The following is a 17,258-nucleotide window of genomic DNA, read 5'->3' on the forward strand; positions in this document are numbered from 1 at the left end:
CAACAAGATCCCACAAACAGTAATGTGACAACGACCTGGTAATCTGTTTATATATTATGTTGATTGAGGGCTAAATATTGGCCGGGACACTGGGGATAACTCCCCTGCTCATCTTCGAAATAGTGCCGTGTGATCTTTTACTGCCACCTGAGAAGGCAGATGGGGCTTCGGTTTAATGTTTCATTGAAAAGAACAGTCCCTCCAACACAATAGACAAAGGACAGTAAGTAGTGCAACAATGTGTAATTATAGTATTTACACTTTGGCTTGTCTGTTTCTAAATTAATGAAAGAAAATGTTTTTGTTAAACACCTTTTGGTGAAGACCATTCCCTTTTAGCATCTCCTGATGGGGCCCACCTGAGAGCTGCGTAGGGTGCAGTGTCCCACCCTATCATCTATTTTTACATTTCAATATCAAATTAGAAGCCATCTATTTAAATGCGAATTGATATGTATGTTTTTTGTGATTGTGTTCCTCATTTAGTTATTTAATAAACATACCCTGTACTGTGTCGTGTGACTGCCTTGAAGATTGGGAATACTGACAGACGGTCTTCACTTCATTGATGGATGTAGAAGGTTTATGAGTCGGTTGTTGAGATCATTGGAATCACTGCGGTTTATCGCAGATGTGACTGAAACAACCTTTTAACTGTATTAGAGAGTCAAACAGATTTCCCTGAGGGAAGTGCGGGGAGGTGGGAGCATAAAACTTATCCAGTGAAAAGGAGCAGGAAGATCAATATAGGCCAGTAACTGAGCTGCTTTCCATCTGGATGGTTGTGGGTTGGAGCCCTCCGTTGCCTGTCATAGTTGAGACCTGTTGTTGACTCTGTTCCTTACTGATAAAGGATTCACTCATAATGCCAGCAGAGGAAGACTGACATCTTGTGTTGACTTCTGTCAGCTTGTCTCGGAGCAGTGTTACTGGTAGCTTTGAAGAGGTCTGTGGCCAAGCCACGGGGCTTCTTTATCCTTTCAACTGCAAGAGGTCACAAGGAGGTGAGAGGCCTTGTAAAAGGGCAAATCAAAAGTAATAGAGCATGCAGAAGAATCTAGTAAACCTGATGTGCACAGATGCTTACGATTTCTTATTTATAATTATCTCCTTCTCCTCCTCCTCCATCCAGTAATTAAATAGCTTTGTCTTTGAGCATTGGGTAGGGCTTGTGCCCATTCTAACACCGTGCTGGAGCTGAGAGGATTGGGAGATAATCTGTTCATGGGCATTTGCCTTAGTTTGTAAATGGTGGACCGAGAGGAGCAGATCTATTTAGCCCTCTAATTATTTCTCCATCCTTGTTACCAACCACGTGGAGTGGTTGAGGTGAAAAGCATGGGTGCCTTTAAGGGGGAAGCTAGATAGGTACGTGAGGTCGAAAGGAATAGAAGAATGTGCAGATAGGGTCAGATGAAGTAGGGAGGGAGGAGGCTCGTGTGCAACATAATCAGCAGCAATAACCTGGTGGGCCAAATGGTCTTTTTCAATGGTGTAAATTCTATGTAATTCTATGACTGTATGGAATTTCCTTGCCTCTGTTCAGCAGTGCTGCTGGTTCTCACAGTAATCTGCCAGGTGTGAGCTGTGGGGTGCCCCCATGTTGCTTGCAGCCTTCAGTGTGACTTATCATTTTATGCAGTTACAGTGTATGTTCTGGGTTGTAATCTGGGGTCAGTGCCTTTTAAAAATGGCTTTCTTTCAGTTTTATCCCATGGGGCTTTTCTGGGGTGTGGTTCCACAGCAGAACCCCAGCACCACACACAAATAGTCATTCTTCACAAGTGAGGTTACACAACGAGTGTTTGTTGGCTAGTCAATCATGGTTGACTGAGCCCAACTCTTCCCATACAATCCTCACATAGATGGTTGACAAAATTCAACTGTTCTTCTGCAGTATCTACAAGGGATGCTGATCAGAAGTGGAATCCAGGTTTCTTTTTGTTTCGTCCTCCTCCTCCTTAGCACAGTAGTGCAAAGGTCAGTTCTCATGTCTTGGTTGCTGCCCTGACTGGAATCAGTTAACTCAGCACTGACCAGGGATCAAACATGGCCTGTGTGTTTCAGTACTACACCAACTACAGGATGCATTTGTTCAGTGTGATTTGGACAGGTTGAGTGAGTGGGCAAATACATGGCAGATGCAGTATAATGTGGATAAATGTGAGGTTATCCACTTTGGTAGCAAAAACAGAAAGGCAGATTATTATCTGACCGGCGATAGATTGGAAAAGGGGGAGGTGCAGCGAGACCTGGGTGTCCTTCTGCGCCAGTCGCTGAAAGTAAGCATGCAGGTCAGCAGGCAGCGAAGAAGGCAAATGGTATGTTGGCCTTCATAGCGAGAGGATTCGAGTACAGGAGCAAGGATGTCTTGCTGCAATTATACAAGACTTTGGTGAGACCACATCTGGAGTATTGTGTGCAGTTTTGGTCTCCTTATCTGAGGAAGGATGTTCTTGCTATGGAGGGAGTGCAGCGAAGGTTCACCAGATGAATTCTTGGGATGGCAGGACTGAAGTATGAAGAGAGATTGGGTCGATTAGGCTTGTATTCGCTAGAGTTTAGAAGAATGAGAGGGGATCTCACAGAAACCTATAAAATTCTAACAGGACTGTTCTAGGAGGATGTTCCCGATGGCGGGGGAGTCCAGGACGAGAGGTCACAATCTAAGGATAAGGGATAAACCATTTAAGACTGAGATGAGGAGGGATTTCTTCACCCAGAGATTGGTGAACCTGTGGAATTTTCTACCACAGAAAGCAGTTGAAGCCAAATTGTTAAATATATTCAAGAAAGAGTTAGATATAGTTCTTGGGGCTAAAGGGATCAAGGGATACGGGGAGAAAGCTTGAACAGGGTGCTGAATTTGGACGATCAGCCTTGATCGTATTGAATGGTGGTGCAGGCTCGAAGGGCCGAATGGCCTACTCCTGCTCCTATTTTCTATGTTTCTATGTTTCACTTGAGAGCTTAGGTAGACAATTTAATTCACCATTATTAGAAAGCACTGGGTTTCATATCTAGAGGAGTAGAGTTCAAAACCAGAAAAGTTATGTTAAACTTATATAGATCCTTGGTTAGACCTCACTAGGAGCACTGTGCTCAGTTCTTTAATAAAAATGATGTAGAGGCACTGGAGAAGATGCAAGCTGATTTACAATGATGATACCAGAACTGAGAGGTTCTAACTTTCAGGAAAGGCTGAACAGGTTGGGGTCCTTTTCTCTCGAAAAGAAGGCTGAAAGGTGACGTGTTAGAGAGCTTTAAAATTATGAAGGGGATCAGTAGGGTAGATGCAGAAAAGATGTTTCCAGCTAGGGGGCGTAAATATAAGATAGTCATAAAGAAATCCAATAAGGAATTTAGGAGAGAATTATTTACCCAGGGGTTAGAATGTGAAACACACGAGCACATGGAGCGATTGAGACGAATAGCATAGATGCATTTAAGGGGAAGCTGGATAAGTACATGAGAAAGGAACAGAACAATATGTTGATAGGGTTAGATAAAGTAAGATGGGACAAAGCTCATCTGGAGCATAAACACTGCCATAGACCTGTTGGGCTGAATGGCCTGTTTCTGTGCTGTAAATACAATGCACATTTCTGCTGTGGAGGAGATAAGAAAATCACTGGCAGAAGTGGGCAGTTCATTTGGTCGTGTGTACAGCTTCACTGTTGGAATGACATGATTTCTGTTGGAATGGACCTAGTGCATCCTTCTAACTCATTTAACTTCGAAAAATTGAAATGATTCAGTTACAGCCCCCTGTTGCCTGTTGGAGGAACATCTCTTGGGGTGATGCAGAAAAACTTATCGATGTTGTCCTTTTCCTGCTTGCTAACCCTCTCGCTCTTCCATTTCTCAGAGCACTGCGGCTCCACTATATGTTTGTTTGGAGCAAAGTGCATTGATGGCCAATGTGCTTGCCCTCGGTGTGAGAACCAACCGATCTTGTCAGTCTGTGGAAACGATGGTATCACGTACATGCACCTCTGTGATCTGCAATCTGCCTCCTGCCAGCAGAAGAAGAAAATTGAGATTGCACAAGAGGGTCCTTGTGATGATGGTATGTACTGTATGTGAACTTGTGATGCGTATTTGGCTAGCGAGGAGTACCACACTACACGAGTAACCATTGTAGAGATCTGAACAAGTTATGAAGATCAGGTCATGAATGGAATAAGCTTGGTGCTCCATTCTCCTCTCAGCACCCCCACAATGCACTCTGTTTATAAGGAAAACAGAATGTAAGAAACAAGAAAAGGCTATTGTCCCATCAAGCCCATTCCTTCCACAGCCCGTGTATTATCTGGTCTCTGCTTCCTGTTCATCCTCCAGAGGGACAGGTTGAAATACTATAAATGCTCTCTATCTCCCCAAAGTTAAATGGGTAAAATTCCACCCTAACGTTTCCATTATTTCTCATCTACTTCCATAGACAATCCATAACCAAGGCCTCACCACACAGGAGCCTCACAAAGATCCAGATAGATTTGAGGGATACCATTTGCCCCATCAAGCTTATTCTCTTATTACAGCGTCAAGAATGACTGCAGAGTTTTTGCCTCCACTACCTTGCCCTATTCCAGATAATAATCACTTTGTCTGAAAACGTGCTTTCATGATATCAGCCCTGAACTTACCTTTCATCAATTTATACCAGTGTCCTTTTGTGCTGCAGCCCTGAGGTAACCTGAAATAGTGCTCAGGAATAACCTTTTTCTATTTCACTTAGTGTATCTCTCTGAGATATCCTCTCATTTGCTTAATTCAAGGTTGAAAGATTAACATTTTTCTAATGAAAGCTCACTGACCTGAAACATTAGCTCTGATTCTGTCTCCATATTTGCTGCCTGACTGCTGAGTATTTCCAGCATTTTCTGTTTATATTTCACCTTTTTCTAATCCTTTCTAATAGTATCTGGATAATGATTGAAAATAAAGTGTTACTATAATTCGGATTGTTGAGGTACTTTAGCCACTGTTAACACCCGATTGTTTATCACACGTGATCTTTCTTTCTCACTGCCTACCCATACTCTGATGATGCAGCTGATGGCCCTACTGAGAAAGCTGGTGATGGAGATGAAGTAGTGAATTTATGAGAGTGTTTTAGTCCAGAATAGTCCCCTTTTTTTATAAGATGAGTCCCAGAGTGTGTGTTTTGTTTCATAACACTGGATAAAGACAGATGGAGAGGGACATCAGTGGTGGAAAAGAATCATGGTGGGTTTTGGCTACTGAGCAGAAAGAATCCTTTTGCCCAGAATCCTTCTCTTCCCTGTCTACACTGGAGTCTGTTAAGGTCCAGGATTTATTGTCTTCCCTGTTGTATAAGCAGGATGGTGATGTATCGGTATGTTACTGGAGCGCTTTGTGCTTGAGTTGATTTTAATAGGAAATGGCTATCCAGTCTTCAGTGCAGCTACTATTAACTAATGTTAAATTTACTCATGTGGTTCATCCATTGACTGCACCTAAGCAGCAAAAAAGCAGCCCTCTAGAATACATGTGAATGTTATTTTATAAAGCGATGGGGAAACTGGTACTTGCCAGGTACAGTGTCCTTGACCGTATGATAGACTCATCAGTCAATGGAAGCCAAGTTCCAGGCAGTGGGAATCAATGCAGGAATTATTAAAAGACAGGTTTATTGGTCTTTCATACTCTGCCAAAAGCGCTCATTAAATTGAAAGACCAGCTACTCGTCGGATTGGAGATAGGTTTGGTCAACTTCACTATCCAATGTACATACAAAATTATTCTTTCTCATCTACTCCATTCCTCCATTTGTGTGGAAAGTTGTCACAGGTGGGGAGGGTCAGAAGTGCTACTAGTTTCTTTAAGTTACTCATCAGATGAAAATTTGGCCTTTCATTTTCTGTCACATGTACTGTCAGGTTATCTCCATAGGAATTGCGGGGTTTGGTGAAGTTTGTTGTACTTTCCAATCGGCTTTGTGTGGGGAAATCTTTGCCGTCCAAAACCCCTTCCACCGCCGCCACCATCCTCATGATGCTTTGCCAATCTTTTCCCTGCAGTACTTTCAGCTGGGAGGCTGTTCCCTACCCCCAGTTGGTTTGGAAGAAGCTTTGTCATTCTTTTCTCTAACCAATTCAATATTCAGTCCTGTGCTAAGAAGCTCAGGACTCCCACTGTGGGCAATGGCAATGTTTGGAGATATATAAAGAGATTTATTGCAGTTCAAGTGGAAAGTTGTTCACAGTGAGTTTCTGCCCAGGCGTTAATAGACAATGAATCGGAAGTCAAGCATGTAGAACGCTGCTCACCTGGTGCACTGTACTCACAGATAGATAACCTGGTGCATTTCATTTCAAATTTCCTAGTTCACTGCCCTTGCCATGTTATATAATCTGCTCTGATTTCTAAGGTTCAGGAAACAATAAATAAGCCTGTGATTTATTTAGTGCTGTGAGACTCTTAGCTTGGGCATTTGAGTAGCAACAGTTTAGTCAACCCTTATCTAAGTGAACAGTCGGAATTCTACGTAGACAGATGACACACTGGCTCCACAAACCTCTTCGACATTAACTACCAAAAAAAAACTATCAGGAGTGGGAAGAAAGCCATTTACAACTAGAAAGATTACATTTAAACAGAAATGTGAGCATTTTTTCTGGTGTGCGGGCATGGGGGGAGGGTTGAAAGTTCGATGGTGAACCCTTCTGTATGTCTGTTCCTGACTGTTGTGTGGGAAGTACAGGATTACTTTGAAGCGTCTAATGTCTTTTAGTGAAAACGGTTAGCTATTTGATACCCAGAGATCAATATGGCATTGATTGCTCTGGTGTAGAAAGGCATACAAATGTTTACAGCACAAATACCTGTGCCTGTTAAATAAAGGTTTGTTGTGGAGGATTGTACAATGATTAATCTAAAATCAGGATGCAATGTATGAACCTTTTTATAAGGTTTTTAATATTTAATTAACAAAGTCATTCTAAATATTGAGTGTAGCTTTAGGAAACGACTCTAATTCGACACTTGGTTCAATGCCTAGTTTTGAAATTAATCTCTTGGCTAAGGTGAGGGCTTCTCAATGATTCATTGTCTGTGTTAACTTACTTTGGCCAGAGCTCTTCAAAACAGAAGGGCTGGGCGATGGAAGGAATTGAAATTGAGGAAATAAAGGGATCTGAGAATGAGGATTTTAAAATCGATTCTGGTATCACTCAATAGCACAACAGAAGGTACATTTAAACACTGTTCCATGGGGAGCAGGTATTTGTCTATCTTCTGTTTGTCAGTTTATTTTAGATGCTAGAAAACATATAAATGGGAATGTTTGTCACGTTCAACAAGGAACTAATCATATAACACTGTTACATATATTACTCTGAATGCAAAACACACCTGGCCAGAATTCAGAACACGTTCTCCAAATGCGCATTTATGTTAATCTTGATTTCCGTGGGTCATCTCTCCATTGAGCTCACACTAAGACACTAAACAAGACATATCTTCTTTCTCTTTAGTGACCTGTAAGTTCTATTACTTCCCTTCTCTTTCCATCTGTATCTTTGTTTTTGCATTTATAGGCAAATGAAGAAAAGGTTTTTTTTTTCACATCCTTCTTCATGGGCTTGGTGTCAGTCTGGGTGGTAATGTTTGAAGTCCTGACCGTTGACTTTTATTCTTTGTGAAGATAAACACCCACTTGGGCCTGATTTAACATTGCAGTCTGGTCCCAATGACATGCCTAGATAAAGGAAGGACTCTGCTGACTTCTGGCAGGCTTCCTTGCAGCCTGCTCAAGAGAGCGGGTTAAAATCTCGGACAGCAGGGAATCCTGGTGGCACAAAGGCAGGGTGTTTTAACTGCCTGCCCTGCTGGTTTCTTCTGCCAGCTGGGTTGAGTTAAAATTGGCTCCCCTTTGTGTCACTTTCTGAGCCAATAATTGCATCTTACTGGTGTTTTTACCTATCTTTTTGCTTTTGTCAGAATGTGGTTCTGGAGGGTCTGGATCAGGTGAGGACAATGAATGCGAGCAGGAACGGTGCCGGAAGTATGGAGGAATGTGGGATGAGGACACAGAAGATGGCGCATGTGTTTGTGAATTCTTCTGTCACAATGTCCCTCCAAATCCTGTGAGTAATGACTATCCTGGTTTTCGTTACCACTGCAGGCAGCTCTGTAAATTAAGATGAAGCCTTGTAATAATGTCATGAAAAGTGATTCCTTTATCCCTGTACTTCTTTTAAAAACAAATGCTCTCTGATGTTTGATGATTTGGCTCACTATTGTTCCTGTACTTATAAATAACAAATGCTGCCTCTCAGGTAGCCTTGCACTTTGGTATAGAAAGCAAGAGTCTTTAATTAGAAATTTATATTTCAGTAACTTCCCAATACAATTAGCCTGCTACTGAAATGTACCTTACCAGAATGGAAGAATTATTTTAATGTAAAATCAGTGTGCACAGTTTTCGGGTGTATTGATTGTAAACTTTTCGGGGTGTATCGATTGTAAACTTTTCATCATTTATGAAACTGAGAGCAGAACAAATTTCAAGCTCAATTACTTGGCTACGCATTTCATTCTTCTCAATAAAATCCAATAAAGAATTCAGGAGAAACTTCTTTACCAAGAGAAGCTGGAACTTGCTACCACATGGAGTAGTTGAGCTTAATATAGATTTAGATATATTTAAGGGGAAGCTGGATAAGTACACGAGGGAAAATGGAACAGAAGAATATGCTGATAGGGTTAGACAGAGTAAGGTGGGAGGAGGCTTGTGCAGCGTATCTTTGCCAGCATGGACCAGTTGGGCCAAATGGCCTGGGTACTGTGCTATACATCTATGCAATAATTGCGAGACCAATCGACCTCCGTGCCTCACAAAGGGCCTGGATGTTGTCACCTTCCTCTTTTGGACTGAATCCTGCAATGACCAGAGAGATTGATGGGAGAATTCAGCAGTGATATTACTATTATTTATTAGAGCTTGCATTGATTTTTTTTCAATAACCATACGTGTCAATTTGAGGCCCATTTTGTTAAGACCTCTTTAACTTATCAGCCAGAGCTTTCCGTGGGTCAGATTTGGACCTTGTATAAATCAATACCACTTCCATACAATACCATTTTACTATTTTTAACACTCCCCAGAGCAAGTGACTTTAGAAAATCATGCTTCGTCTGCTTAGCTCAGTGGTAACAATCTCACCTCTGAATCAAAAGGGTTCAAGTACCATTGCTGGATTTGAATACATAATCTAGACTGGTACTTTAGTGTCAAGCAGTATGCACTGAGGCAGCACCGCTTTTTCAGAGCCTCCTTCTTTTGGATGTGATGTTAAACCGAGGCCTAATCCACTCATTCAGGTGCATATATAGGATCCCATGGTACTATTAATTTATTTCCTCCACAAAATAAATGGTTCTGCATTTTTAGGCTTGAAAGTGTCATTGTGATCTTAATTGCCTGAAACAGAGGTCAGAGGTCAAATATAAATTCATTTGGACCTGTTCTGTTCTTGCCACTAGAGACTGCAGCTCCCAGTCACGACATTATTACATTTATACATCATTCCCCTCTGCTCCATTGGAACTTCCACTGGTGTTTAGATTCCTTTCTGCTCTCGCACAGCAGAAAAAAAAAGGACCAAACTGTGCGCCTGTGGAATTTTTGATCTGGAAAGCTTCGTTGAAGGTGTTGCCAATAGCCCAAAGGAAGTGGAGAAAACATCTTTCAAAGATTGCCTCCTCTTCATAAAGCAAAAAAAAAAGCTTTTTGAAAAACGTCGTACAGTTAGTGAAATGAATAAAGTTGCTTTTGTTCCTGTCAGAAATATTTCTGTTCAAGGTTTTGTCCTTTTTTAAATTCTGTTGAAAATGATGCTTGAGGCTTGGAACAGATGTTTTGATTTATTCAATGCAGCAGGGTTTAAGTATTTTTCCTTTTGATGTGAGACTGCCCATCTTTCTCTGGCTAGGTCTGTGGGTCTAATGGGGTAACCTATGAAAATGAGTGTTCACTGAGGAAGACACGCTGTCTAATACAAAAGGACCTCCATGTCATCATGCCTAGCGCCTGTGAGGGTGAGTCTAGCCTTTACACACACACATGTGCAGTCGATCACCTATCCACTGTGATCTAATTATCATTCATGCAGGCATTTTATTTTGGTGGGATACTCAGCCATGATGTTGCTCCACTGACGTCTCCTTGAGTCTCTCGACCCAGTTTTCCTTTGCAACAAAGCACAATAATACAATGATGAGTAATTTAACTCAACAAAGATCTCCAAAGATTTATTTCTGATGTGTTCCAGTAGTTAGCTGCCAGCAAAACTCTTAATACTTGTCCTGTGGCCATCTGTTGCCATGGAATCACAATCTGTTTATTTAAACTTGCATTAGTGCCAGCCCTGCCAAGATCACCGATTATTTTGTCAACTATTTTTTATATTACCTCCTGCAAACAAGCCTTTTCATGAATGTATGTGTATCGATTTGACACCAGATGAAGTAGGTAGTATTTAGTATTATTGTTTAGCGAAGTGAAGAGGTTCCAAACCAGACCTTTGCATGGGGCCCCGCAAGGCAAATGCTGCTTCTGCACAAACCCATGTCGGATGTTCTGTCGCACAGTTTGTGATGTGTTAGCCCTGCTGTTAGGGCTAAACAATAAAATGGACAAAGAAAAAATGTTAGATTTGCTAAGTAAAATGCGACCGGCAGTGGGAAGAGGCCATTAATTGGCATCTAGGCAGGAATCCTTGGCCTTCCCTGCCTCTGACAAAATTGAATGGCGCCGGGAATGCAAAGGGAATTCCACCCCCCCCCACCCCCCTTCCATCGCGACTTTTAGGGCCTCCCTTCCTTCTTGCCCGCCCCTAAAGGGCTGATAAAATTCAGCCCAAAGTCACTAGAACATAAGATATCGGAGTAGGAATAATTTGGTTCCTCGGGCCTGCTCTGCCACTCAATATGATCTTCTACCTCAACTCCACTTTCCTGCCTGCTCCCAATGTCCCTTGATTCCCTGAGAGTTCAAAAATCTGTTGATCTCAGTCTTGAAAATACTCAACAAAGGAGCATCCACAACCTTCTGGCATAGACAATTCCAAAGATTCACCACCCTCTTGAATGAAGAAATTCCTCCTTGTCTCAGTCTTAAATGATCGACCTCTTATCCTGAGACTGTGCCCCCATGTTCTACATTCCCCAGCAAGGGGAAACAACCTCTCAGTGTCTACCCTGTCAAGCCTCTTCAGAATACATTTCAATGAGATCGCCTATCATTCTTCAAAACTCCAGAGAGTATAGTCCCAATTTACTCAGCCTCTCATCATAGGTCAACCCTCTCATCCCAGGAACCAATCTAGTGAACCTTTGCTGTACCATCTCCAATATCCTTCCTTAGATAAGGAGACCAAAACTGCACACAGTACTCCAGATGCGGTCTCACCAAAGCCCTATACAATTGTCGCAAGACTTCCTTATTCTTGTACTCCAATCCCCTTGCAATAAAGCCCAATATACCATCTGACTTCCTAATTTCTTGCTGTACCTGCATGTGTTCTTTGTACAAGTACACCCAAGTTTCTCTGAACATCAACATTTAAAAGTTCCATGCCTTTTTAAAAAAAAATTCTGTTTTTCTATTCTTCCTACCAAAGTGAATAACCTCACATTATATTCCCCACATTATACTCCAACTGCCACCTTATTGCCCACTCACTTACCATGTCTGCATCTCTTTGCAGCCTTTTTGTGTCCTCCTCATTCCCACATAACTTTGCATCATCAACAAACTTAGATACATTACTTTCGATCTCTTTGTCTAAGTCATTAAGATAGATTGTAAACAGCTGAGGCCCCAGCACTGATCCTTGAGTCAAAAGCATCCTTGTGACATTGTTGTGAAAACATAACTCTGATTGAAACAGAAACTCAATGCAGAAATGCCAGGCAGCATCACGACTTGTGCTAACACTCTGGGTCCCAATCAATGGTAATACTGAAGATTTGACCATGTCTTGCAGAAATGGTCCACCAATCAGTTGCTGAGAGTTTGGAACTAAGATCTGAGAGCTGTGAAACTGCAGTACATTTTTTGCCCACGAGTGTTTCTTGAATTTGCTTTCAAGCAGCCTGTAGAAGCTGATTTGTAATGTGATTCGAGTGTTTGACCAGATGCAGTGTGGGCTGGAAATGACTGGGATCAGCTGTTTCCCTACTTAAGTTGTTTAAAGTGCCATGAAATGAGATATAAATGCATTAAAAGCATATGACTAAACCAAAGCCTAGGTACAGAAAGCCCTGAGTATGGCCTGGCAGGGATTCTACCAGCAGATCGGTTAAATTAAAAGGGAACAGGGATATTTTTTAACGACTCAAATATCTTACTGTTCACATTTGTTACTAATGACATGTCAGCTTTTTCAGTGCAACAAAATTCAATTATTAGTTATTTCTGTGTGGGTATTTACATATTGTATACACAGATTTATTCTGCATTGGATGTCTTATAATTAGCACACAATTCCATGCTTAAAACTGCCATCAGTTTGGGAACTAAGCTGGCCAGTCTGCATATAGGCAACAATGAAGTAGAGCTTCCTGCAGACCACTGAGCCCTTCCCCACCACCCCCCCCTCACCATCCACTCCTCTACCTTGCATTGCCATTGCTGTTAGCACCTGGTATTTTCCTTTCCCGAATGATTCCTGGACCTCTGGATCCCTTCTCCCAGTGCTGCCTTAACTCTGGAAATTCCCATTTCTGCCAAACCTGCAAACTTCCTTCCCACCTACAGCCCCCCCCCCCACGTCCTAACACCCCCCGCCCCCCCATGGTACTACTTGCCAGATCACAAGAATCATCTGATAAATCACATCCCCCACTCCACCCTCCCCATACCACCAACCACAGTGTCCCTACTGTGGTGTGCTTATGTAGCAACACCACCTTTCAGTGCTACCGAAACCCACCTTGAAAATGCTCCAAAACCCCACAACTTTGTCACCATTACTTCCAAACACCACATACCTACTTCCCAATCTGCGGTATGTTGCTGACCATCTTCCTGTACCCCAGCAACGATTCATTAGCGTTAGTACAGGAAGGCTGGCAGAAACTTGGTAATGAAAAAGCACTTAGTGCTCATCATATAAAACACAAATGGGCACTAGATTATCTGCTTGCAGATTTGTATTAGAATGTGTCTAATATATTAACTGTTCAATCTCTCTGTCTTTCTTCAGTTGCAATTCCGCCATCTGCCCCAGAACAACACTGTAGCAAATCGGTCTACGGCTGTTGTCTTGATAACGTAACTGCTGCCCAAGGAGTCGGCCTTGCAGGTTGTCCGAGTAAGTTGGGACGTCAGTGCTTTTGCTTTACAGGAGTGTAGCCAGTTGCAGTTGCCTGGTTCTCCTCGTCACACAACCAGATGACAGACGACGAAACAGATTGATAAAAATCGGCTGTTGGTTTCAGGCTACAGTTTTGTCGTGTTTGTACTCTCATCAGGATGACTCCCAAGTGAATTTGCTACACCTATGGTATCCATTATAATTGTCCATGCTGTTTCAGGAAGCAGCTCCTCTTGAAATGCTGAGCATTTCCTGGAACTGTTTCTCTATGTTCTTGTACAAGAAGAATTTCCTATACTTCAGAAGGGTGTTGTGTATCCAACTAAGGATGGGGTGCCAGGCATAGCACCTGAACTAGTCTCCCACAAGGTTACAATGTGACCATGTCAAGGAGAGTGGATCCATTGAGACACATATGTATAGATCTCAGTCTCCCCTATTCACACAAAGAAAAAATATGTAATATAAGTACCTCTAAGCAAGCAGATATCTCATCATTTTGTGGCTTCAGTTGTAATGAACACCCTGAACCTGAAAGACTCATAACTTGAGTACGACAACCGCAGAAGTCAAGCATCTCTGGTGAGAGACAGGGCAGTGCAAAACCCTCACCAATAAGATATTCTTTCCCGGGGGCTGAAAGATCTCTAGAATGTTGATGCGTAATTTTATTTCTGGGATGTTGGCGATGCCAGTGGTGAAGTGATGATGAATTTGTGTGTTCTGTTTATTTGTGAATTGTGACACCCAGTTATACTGGAGTACCAGCGCAGGGTGTCAATTTCCCATGAGGGCGGGGGCGTGATCCCTGACAGCAGAGGGCGTGGAGCCAAGACCTGAAGGGATGATTTCCCACATCAGGAATTTCCTCAACTCTGCCTCCTTACAGCCCAAACAACCTGGATGTCGGGATGACCCCTGTGTTTGGGTCTGCCAAAAGGCCAAAGTGGGCCTCATAGGATCTCCGGGGGTGGATGAGCAAACTGACCATGGTGCCATGGTACAGGAAGCCATTCAAGCAGGGGGAGTAAATAGGAATGTACTGATAGTAGGGGAATGCACAGTAAGGGGGATTGACACCGTTCTCTGCAGCAAAGAGCCTTCCCCCAATTCAGTACCTTTATTTCCGGTCCATCTTTGTCCTTTTCCACAATTACCTTAAATCTTACAGAGTGTGCTCAGTCAGTGGATTCATGGCCTGGTATTGTACATTTTCAAGCCTTGGTGGGTTTTGAACCACCCAATCTTAACTAAGACAAAGGGTGTGAAGTTGTGAAGAGGAGATAAGGAGGCTACAAAAGGATAAAGATAGGTTAAGTGAGTGGGCAAAGATCTGGTAAATGGAGTATAATGTGGGAAGATGTGAAATTGTCCACCTTGGCAGGAAGAATAAAAAAGAAGCATATTATCTAAATGGTGAGAGATTGCAGAGCTCTGAGATGCAGAGGTATCTGGGTGTCCTCGTGCATGAATCGCAAAAGGTTAGTATGCAGGTTCAGCAAGTAATTAGGAAAGCGAATAGAATGTTATTGTTTATTGCGAGGGGAATTGAATACAAAAGTAGGGAGGTTATGCTTCAGTTATACAGTGCATTGAGAGTACTGTATACAGTATTGATCTCCTTATTTAAGGAAGGATGTAAATGCGTTGGAAGCAGTTCAGAGACGGTTTACTAGACTAATACCCGGAATAAGCGGGCTGTCTTATGAGGAAAGGGTGGACAGGCTAGGCTTGTATCCACTGGAAGAGTAAGAGGCGACTTGATTGAAGCATATAAGATTCTGAGGGTCTTGGCAGGGTGAATGTGGAAAGGATGTTTACCCTTGTGGGAGAATGTAGAACCAGGGGTCACTATTTAAAAATAAGGGGTCACTCATTTAAGACAGATGAGGAGAAATGTTTTCTCTCAGAGGGTCGTGAGTCTTTGAAATTCTTTTCCTCAAAAGGCAGTGGAAGCAGAGTCTTTAAGTATTTTTAAGGCAGAGGTAGATAGATTCTTGATAAGCAAGTGGGTGAAAGGTTATCGGGGGTTGGCAGGAATGTGGAGTTGAGGTTACAATCAGATCAGCCATGATCTTCCATGATCTTATTGAATGGCAAAGCAGGTTCGAAGGGCCGAGTGGCCTACTCCTGCTCCTAATTCGTATGCTCGTATGTCCAAACCGGGATGATCCGGGGAATCCCTTTGCATGCCTGTTCAGATCAGCTTTCCTGTAAAGAGGGCTTATCTACTTGACTGCCAGCATTTGTATGGAAAGGGCCCCCATACCATGCCCCCCGACCCCAAACGCCCCCCCCCCTTCAGCAGCCATCCCAGACTGCATTTCCCATCCCCCACCTCTGGCAGACGCTCAAAATGCCATGCAGATGATGTGATTTCACTTATGGCAGCCGGGTGAGTCCGAGAATGTATAACCTGGGTCAGTGGTACCTAAATTTGGGTTTATAGTGACTACTGTATTGTAAAAGGAGAAGCAGACTTTGGAGTCCTGCTGGCAAGCTTTCCACATCTATCATGTATATTGACACGTCCTGCATATGACTATTCAGCCCAAATAGGCACAGTGGACAATGTGGGCATATTTCTCTCAGTGGGTAAGGTCACTTCTGGTGTGTAAATTTCCAGAATTACCCCCATACAAGTGAGTGCTACTATTCCAGGCATATGCTGCATACCTGGAGCAAACATGGTATTTAAATGGTGTTTTTTTTTGGAATATTCAATACTTTTATCTAGCCTTTTATTTTTGTGTACTCATTTTGAAAGTTTATCAAATAAATAGAGCTGCTCCATTGTAAACACAGTGACAAATGGAGAATGTTTATTGTTGTGATCTTTCCAGGCACCTGTCGGTGTAATAAGTACGGGTCATACAGTGGAACATGTAGCCCCAGCACTAGTCAGTGTTCCTGTAAGCCTGGTGTGGGAGGCCTGAAATGTGACCGTTGTGAACCTGGATTCTGGAATTTCCGTGGTATCGTCATAGACGAGAAGAGCGGATGCACTCGTAAGTGAATGTCTGGGATGCTTTAGTTGTGTAAAATCTAAAGGTAAAGAGACCTCTTTACTCCTTCCTTTCCCACCCAAATGGATTACTGAGTGTTCCACCTGACATGATACTGTGCCACATATCAAGGAAATCCCAGACCTGTGTTGTTGTATGTAGCCCAATGAGTTTAATGGTGATGGGATTACAACTGAGCTCAGTGTTCTCACTAGGCAAGAGAAATATTATCTAGTGACCCTTGCAGCAAATGTGTGAATGTGGTTACCAGAGGAGGAGAGGGTAACCTGTCAACACTCATTGCTCAGGCTGACACACAAAGAATGTCTACTTTAACAAGTCACCAGTGCTTACCATCTTATCTGGAGCAGGTGAGTTTTTTCACCTCTAGAATCTGTATCTAAATCCATTCCAAACTGGGCTTTGAAATTAGGAATGTCCCAGCCAGGTTAGCTGTTTGGACACTGTAATCAGTCTCAATATCCCAAGCTAGGGAGGGAACGATCAGACAAAGCTCTTGTTCCTGATGACTATCCGGTGACTTCTGAGTGCGTGCGTGCGTGCATGTGTGTGTGCGTGCGTGCGTGGGTGTGTGCGTGTGTGTGTGTGCATAGCACATCTGTGTGTTTTTCATGCCCTCCATGGTTAAGTAACCTACTGACGCTGGGCCCACAAACGAATGCTAATTAGCAATGAATGTCATTGCTCACCTGGAAGCAAATCCCAGCAAGGGTCAGCACCTTCAGGAGAGAAGACTATGATATTGTCTTTTTTAGAAGGCTACAATGTTGCCTTTTTTTAAAACAAAAAACTTGCAAGAACCCAAAATTAAAGAGTTTGGGGCAGTTTTAGTCTAATTCTTAAAGGGCATGAATTCACCAGAGTGGAAACACTCGTAGAGGGAGGT

The 17,258-nt window shown here is 42.7% G+C and overlaps 1 protein-coding gene across 4 annotated transcripts in view; it reads left to right on the forward strand.

The window, feature by feature from the left end:
- The window catches only part of agrn (agrin), a 471,240-nt gene that overhangs the window by 373,137 nt on the left and 80,845 nt on the right, over nt 1-17,258 (forward strand). For all 4 annotated transcript variants that reach the window (XM_068017055.1, XM_068017056.1, XM_068017057.1 and 1 more), the window contains 5 exons: nt 3,869-4,069; nt 7,966-8,111; nt 9,960-10,065; nt 13,236-13,343; nt 16,190-16,354. In XM_068017055.1, coding sequence (XP_067873156.1) covers nt 3,869-4,069; nt 7,966-8,111; nt 9,960-10,065; nt 13,236-13,343; nt 16,190-16,354 — 726 coding nt within the window. The remainder of the gene's footprint in view (nt 1-3,868; nt 4,070-7,965; nt 8,112-9,959; nt 10,066-13,235; nt 13,344-16,189; nt 16,355-17,258) is intronic.

This window comes from Heterodontus francisci, chromosome 37, assembly GCF_036365525.1.
Source record: "Heterodontus francisci isolate sHetFra1 chromosome 37, sHetFra1.hap1, whole genome shotgun sequence".
NCBI lineage: Eukaryota > Metazoa > Chordata > Chondrichthyes > Heterodontiformes > Heterodontidae > Heterodontus > Heterodontus francisci.